Source organism: Stegastes partitus, unplaced genomic scaffold (assembly GCF_000690725.1).
Source record: "Stegastes partitus isolate 25-593 unplaced genomic scaffold, Stegastes_partitus-1.0.2 Scaffold56, whole genome shotgun sequence".
Classification (NCBI taxonomy): Eukaryota; Metazoa; Chordata; class Actinopteri; family Pomacentridae; genus Stegastes; species Stegastes partitus.
The window spans coordinates 193,883-200,592 of NW_007577787.1; the positions used below are offsets into that span (position 1 = coordinate 193,883).

Genomic DNA, 6,710 nt, shown 5'->3' on the forward strand with positions numbered 1-6,710 from the left:
ACATATTTTTTTTTTTAAAAAACCTTTGATAATCATCGAAATGTAAAAATAAAATGTTGCAATTCTTTGAAAATGCAAGTTATAAAAATTCTGCTTAAACTCAATCATTTTTTTCTTGATTCTTCAAAGCTGTGTAAATACACACAAGAGCAACACTGCATGTACAGAAGACATTAAACCATGACCTCATAAGGCAGGAGAGGTCACTGAATGGTTTTATGAATCTAAAAATGATCTCAATCATATGCTATCAGTTTTGCAGTCATTAGATCTAATCCCAGTTGAACATCTGCAGGAGAATTTGGACCGACAGCGCTCTATCATCGTCAACACACCACATAAAGGGACATCTTTTGGATGACTGTTTTGTCCCTCCAGCAGAGTTCCTGAGACTCAGAGAATCGGTGGCAAGTTGCACCAAACTAAGGCAACACCAAAGACACTTAAAGTTGAGTTTTCCTTTAATTTGTCACTGTCACACTTCTGTAAAGGAGTCACATAAAGCAGAAGGCAGTTTTAGTCATATAGGAATATAATTTATGGCAGGTAAAGTTGATACAAAAGATGCTAGATAATTCCAATAAGAGCCACTTGATGCAAATGAATCAACTTATACTTTATTTTTTAACGTAATGTCACTGTTATGGTGTACCAAAAGGTTCTTCACTGCATGAATATTTTACACATTGAGGAGTTGTACCACTGTGATTCTCATGCTTCAGCAGCTCATGTATATATTTCTTCCTGCAGAGGGCAGCAGAAGATTTATCCCAAGTTCCTAGACAACTGTTGTACTTGAGACAAGAGCAGAGATGAAAAAGGCTAAAGAGGAAGCGGCGAAAATAGAGGTGCAGCTGCTGCTGTTTTGTCAGCAGCGTAGAAAGAGTTCATGGTGGCATTTAGAATGACGTTAATGTGGAAAATCTTTGAGGTAGTGTGTAGGCTTGAAAAGAGCAAAACAGGGGACACTAATAATGCAAATTCAGTCATGAGAAACCAACAAGACAAAGCAACCCTTGTTCTAATCAAAGCAGAAGTTACACTGATACACAAACCACTGTCAGATAGCTCATGACTTGAACCCAGTGGGAGACCCAACACTACACACAGGTTGTTTGAATCGCCCTCTGCACACCTGTTGGCAGATTGTTCCATGAGCTGGCACTTAAAATAAATTGTCTACTCTATCACCAAACACCACGTCCACTGTTTTTGGTTCCTCACAGACTTAAACGCCTCAAAATAACCGAAGCCCCAAATCTCTGCAGCTCAGCTCTCTCCTCCCACATCCCCGAGTCCCTCACAGAGACATCACGGAGAGCAAGTGCTGTAACTCATTATTAAACCCCCCCACTGTCATCCTCCGCTATCTCCCGTTCTCACTTGCCGTTTTATTTTTAGCATTCAAACAACTGGTCTCCTAAAAATGGGCCTATCCTGCATGTGTAGGGAAGGAGAAGGGCTGCTATGTATGGTATCCACCCCTCCGAGTACCTCACAGGCCTGACACTGCTTCTCTTTGGCCTTTGTGTCTGCAGAGAGGAGGCGTGAAGGAGTAATCACAGCGGGAGAAAGAGTTACTAAGTCCTGAGGATACTTTGGATTTCTTTGGACAACTGGGAATACCTGAGAACTGCCACTGACGGACTGCTTTTTTTTTTTTTAACTTCAAAATTTTCCTGCAGCATTTCTTACATTTCCCCCATCATTTCACAGGCCATCGGGGGACCTTTCAGCTTGTGCAGTTTCATACTGTGAAACCAAATCACACTGTCGGGGGTGTGTGGTAGCTCCGGATCATGCTCTCCCTGTGGTTGTTCCTGCTCCCTTGCCTGAGCCTTGTGCCTCCGGTCCCGGCCGAGAAGGGCCTGGAGTTCCCACACTATGACGGGAAAGACCGCGTTCTTGATATCAATGACAAGAACTACAAGAAAGCCTTAAAGAAGCACAGCATGCTTTGCCTGTTCTACCACGAGCCCATACCGGAGAGCAAGGAACTGCAAAAACAACACCAGATGACTGAGCTGGTGCTGGAGGTAAAGTATGAGGAGGATGGATGAAGTGAGCAGAAGGCCAGATTAGGAGAAAATGACAGAGGGAAAATGATCAGGAAACGTGTACAATGACATGATTTGATTTGCTGCCAGCAGTGTGAGAGAAAGGACACTCCTGCCATTCATATAAAAGACTCCATGCTAGTGCTCCAATAACCAACTGGTGAGACCTGAAACTGTATGTGTTTCCTCAAGGTCAGTGTGTTTATGAGTGCACAGTAGTCCAGTGAGATGCAACGCTGTCACTTAAGGTTATTTCAGATTAATTCAATGTGCACTTCCATCCCATAGAAATGCATGAGGCTTACTCTCCCCTTGGCTCTCCTCTGCTGGCAGAAATAGGCCAAGAGCTCATGTGTATTGTTTTATTTTTTGAGCTACACGCCTGAAGGGCACGACTACCTTCTCCTCTTTGGTGGACTTGTCAAAGCAAACACAGATTTAAAGGTATATATTGCTTTTCAGGCCGAACTAAGCAGCTGGAAGCATGTCTAAATGATACGTTAAATTAACCTCTTTGAATCCCATATAGTAGGAAACTGTGCACAGTGGCCTGTCTCATATTACACATGGCTGAGGGCACGTTGCTCTTTGAACTGTTAAAGGTAATCTGATGCCCGACGTGCAGTCCTGATATTAGCTTCACTTATTTTACACGACACAGGTGGGTCACGCTGCTAAAGTCTGGCAGCCATGAAACCACATACAGTGAATCTGTAATCACAGACTGCTGGGCAGACAAGTTAAACAGAATGTATAATTTCAGCTAATTTGTTCACAGTATCTACATTTTGCAGGTGTTTATGCAGTTTTCATGTCCTCTTAGTTATCTGGTGGAAAAACACTTCTATATTTTTATACACTTTATATTTAAATAGGTGTTTGGGTTAAATATGAGCAGTGGAGTAACGGGTGGGAATTAATAAGCTTTGGCTTCCTGCTGCTCCCTTTTGGACACATCATTTATTTAGATTCAACTATTCATGGAGTAGCAACAGAATGTATGTGGGTGTGTATGTAGGTACATGATTATATGTAAATATGTGCATGTATAGGTCTGGGTATGTATGTATTATGTATTTTGTCTGTCACTCACAGGAAGTCTTATTATTTTTTATTTAGATATATTGTTATTTTCTTCTCTTTTAATGTGTTCGAAATAAAGAATGAATGAATATTTCATGATACTTTCTACTGTTGCTACAATACAGTTCAACTATATTTGTCTGACACCCAAATGGAATCTCTAGAGACAAGAGAGAAACAAGCAACTCTTCAGATCAAGACTGCATATACAACAGTAAATAAAAGGAATCCCAAGCAACAGGTTAATGAATCAGAAACAATCAAAATGTGAATTAAAATACTTGAAATGGGTCCATTTTGAGCAATGCATGCTCTTAATGTTTTATATTTTAGGTGTACTTCGATGCTAATATAGACTTTTTTTGAGAGCCCAATTTTATTGTGGTATTTATACTTTCACTTAAGTAAAAACAAAATCCTAAATATTCTTCCACGAGAAGAAGAAGCTTTATTGTCATTGTACATAAATAATAAAATAGCAATTTTAAAACTCCAGAAAGCGTTACTGGTACTCTCTGGAGTTTTCTTGTGAAATAAAGCAAAAACATGATTTAAATGTTGCATCATTCACACTTGCATTGGCCTGCTGGGAGTTTTGTTTGCTGACAATGTTTTAATAATCAGTAATTAGCAAAAAACCGAAGGTTGTGTAAAACTGAAGGCAGTGTATAAATTGTTCTGCCTGCATGTACACGTGTGCAAGAGCGTCCTTGTGTGCTAAATAAAACGAGGATCGACTTATAAATTCTTTGCTCCATTGCACTACTAGTGGTCCCAAATTCCACAGGATGCCTTTAACTTTATTAGATTGCTTAATTTATTGTATTAGTAGAGTCCAAATATCACCTGAGCTCATCTACTGTACTTCACAGAACAATTGCCAGACTAATTATATATATATATATAAACTTACTTTGGTTATATTTAGAACAGGGCAGTCCGAGTGATTATGTAACTGTATCTCTTTGGCCTGCTGGCAGCTCGAGCACCTCTGGTGTATGGCCAACTTTGGTGCTGCTGTCAAGTTCCCCTTTACAATCTCAGCTTCATTTAATATATCAACTGAACTGGCATTTCTGTTTCCAGAACTCAGAACCCAAAATGAATTATTTTATTTTTTGTCTTGTGTCTTTACATGTTATGTGTTCAGTCCTATTCTCACTTCCTTTATGGTATCTCTGTCTTGGCTGCAGCTTGCTGCTCAGGTTATGGAAGAGAAGGACATTGGATTTGGAATGGTTGACTCGCACAAAGACGCAAAAGTGGCAAAGAAACTTGGTGAGTGTACATATATATGAAGAGTTCATTTGCAAGAACAGATAACTCCATCTTCACAAACCTTCAGAAAACCCACTTTTCCATCGTCTACCTGAGACAATATCAATCAAACTCATGTTGTCTCTATTTTTGTCATGAGTCCACTCAGCTTCAGTTTGATTGATATTATCTAACAAAAAAAAATGTTTTCTGAAAATGTACTTACCTGTTTTTGAAAAGGAACTCGTCATCTTCACCTTCTTGTTATCTATCTCTGATTTAATTCCTGCAGGCAAACGTTAAAGAAGTTTGCTTTTGATCAGAATCATTTATATAGATAACTTTAATGTATGTAATTTCATATAATTTCCTTTGCTCACAGGCTTGGAGGAGGAGGGAAGTGTGTATGTTTTTAAGGCCGACAGGGTGATCGAGTTTGATGGCTTGCTCTCTGCTAACACCCTGGTGGAGTTCCTGTTGGATGTGAGTGGACTCTAAGGGCAGATTCCCAGCTGCTAGCACTAAACCACCAGTCCTACCAAACTCATAAGCTCACGGTGCATTCTGTCTGTAGGTGTTGGAGGAGCCCGTGGAGGTGGTAGGAAATGCTGCAGAACTTAGAGCCTTCGACAGGATGGAGGAAGACATCCGTCTCATTGGCTACTTCAAGAGTGAAGACTCTGAGCGTGAGTGTGTATGTTGTCAAATGTATTTGTGCGTTTTAAACACAGCTCACTGCCTTGTTGGATGTGATGGGCGCTCTGTGGCTCATGTCCTTCATTAAAACACGAGCGTATTTTAACCCCCTCATCTCCGTGGATTTACAGATCCATTTTTATCGCTGCTGCACACACAGCTGCCACTGCCTGCTCTCCTCTCACATGCTGTGTAGCGTAGCTCACTCGCAAGGATGAGCTGCCGCTACATCCCGTCTGACAAACTGTGGGAGCATTAAGCTTAGGTCAAAGTTCAGCTATTTCCGTTCCCTGATGTGCAAATGTCACGTACACAACAGCCGAAGAAAGGATGAACAGATGTGTGAGCTTCTAAACAAGAGCGCTAGAAATATGTTTCTTTAAAGATTGTAGCACCAGCGTATTATGCTTAACTCCTTCTTACTCCTCTTGTTTTTATACCTAGATTATGAAGCCTTTAAAGAAGCTGCAGAGCAGTTCCAGCCCTACATTAAGTTCTTTGCCACGTTTGAAAAATCGGTAGGTAACAAGCAAAGACACAAAATGCTGAACAGAAAAGTGACGATCTTCTTGAATGATCTGTCTTCGTTGCTTTAGGTGGCCAAAGAGCTGACTCTGAAAATGAACGAGGTAGACTTTTATGAGCCCTTCATGGAGGAGCCAGTCACTATCCCAGGCAAACCTCACTCTGAGGAGGAGCTGGTGGAATTCATAACTGAACACAGACGGTAAACAAAGAGCAATGCTGCACTATTATTTGTATGCACTGCAATAAACGTGTTTACCCAGATGTTCCGAGGTGTGTTGTGCAATCATATATTGTAACATCTAATGTGTTTTCTGTGCCGTCAGACCAACCCTGAGAAAGCTACGAGCAGAAGACATGTTTGAGACCTGGGTGAGTGATGGCCACCTATCTGCAAGGGAAACACTGATGAATTTAATTGTAATTTTCCCCAAGCTTCACAGTAATCTCGTATTTCTCAGGAGGATGATATCGAGGGCATCCACATTGTGGCCTTTGCTGAGGAGGAGGACCCCGGTAAGAGCATATTACTTGGTGGTATACCAGTGTTTGGTATTAAATGGGATTAACAAGCGATGGGGTTTGATGCAAATTGTGCAGCAGCTCCTCTGTTCTAATGTATAATCAACCAAGTAGTGACGTAGTGACAATAAGGGAGAACAAATAGAAACAGTAAAACAAAGGAGGGGCTCTTGGAAAACAAAAAAGTGAAATATAAAACCAAGCAGACAAAACACAGAAAAATGATCCATAAAAATGAAAGTGGAATAAAAAAAAAATGGACAAAAGACATTTGAAAACAAGAATGTGATTAAATCACAGAATAAACAATCTGAATAGAAGCTTGACTAAAGAGGTGGGTTTTAACGTAACAGTTGGAGATCCTTACTTACATCTGCTCTCAGATTCTCAGGCAGCGTGTTCCAAAAGCTAAAAGCTGCTTCACCAAATGTTTTTGCGAGAGGACCCAACAGTATTGCCTTCCTGTTTATTCACAGCGAGGATGTCCCACGGATAGACGGCAGTAAGACTATACAGTGCTTCATAATGCAAACAGATGATAACAGACTGCAAACCTGAAGGACAGGTTTC

At 40.7% G+C, this 6,710-nt stretch overlaps 1 protein-coding gene across 1 annotated transcript in view; it reads left to right on the plus strand.

Annotated features, from left to right (window-relative positions):
- The first annotated feature begins 1,502 nt into the window (after positions 1-1,502).
- Positions 1,503-6,710, plus strand: part of casq2 (calsequestrin 2) — a 7,024-nt gene continuing 1,816 nt past the window's right edge. The window contains exons 1-8 of the mRNA XM_008275621.1: positions 1,503-2,036; positions 4,334-4,418; positions 4,780-4,880; positions 4,972-5,083; positions 5,538-5,611; positions 5,690-5,820; positions 5,945-5,990; positions 6,080-6,134. Of these exons, the coding sequence (XP_008273843.1) occupies positions 1,800-2,036; positions 4,334-4,418; positions 4,780-4,880; positions 4,972-5,083; positions 5,538-5,611; positions 5,690-5,820; positions 5,945-5,990; positions 6,080-6,134 (841 nt within the window). The 5' untranslated portion in view covers positions 1,503-1,799. The remainder of the gene's footprint in view (positions 2,037-4,333; positions 4,419-4,779; positions 4,881-4,971; positions 5,084-5,537; positions 5,612-5,689; positions 5,821-5,944; positions 5,991-6,079; positions 6,135-6,710) is intronic.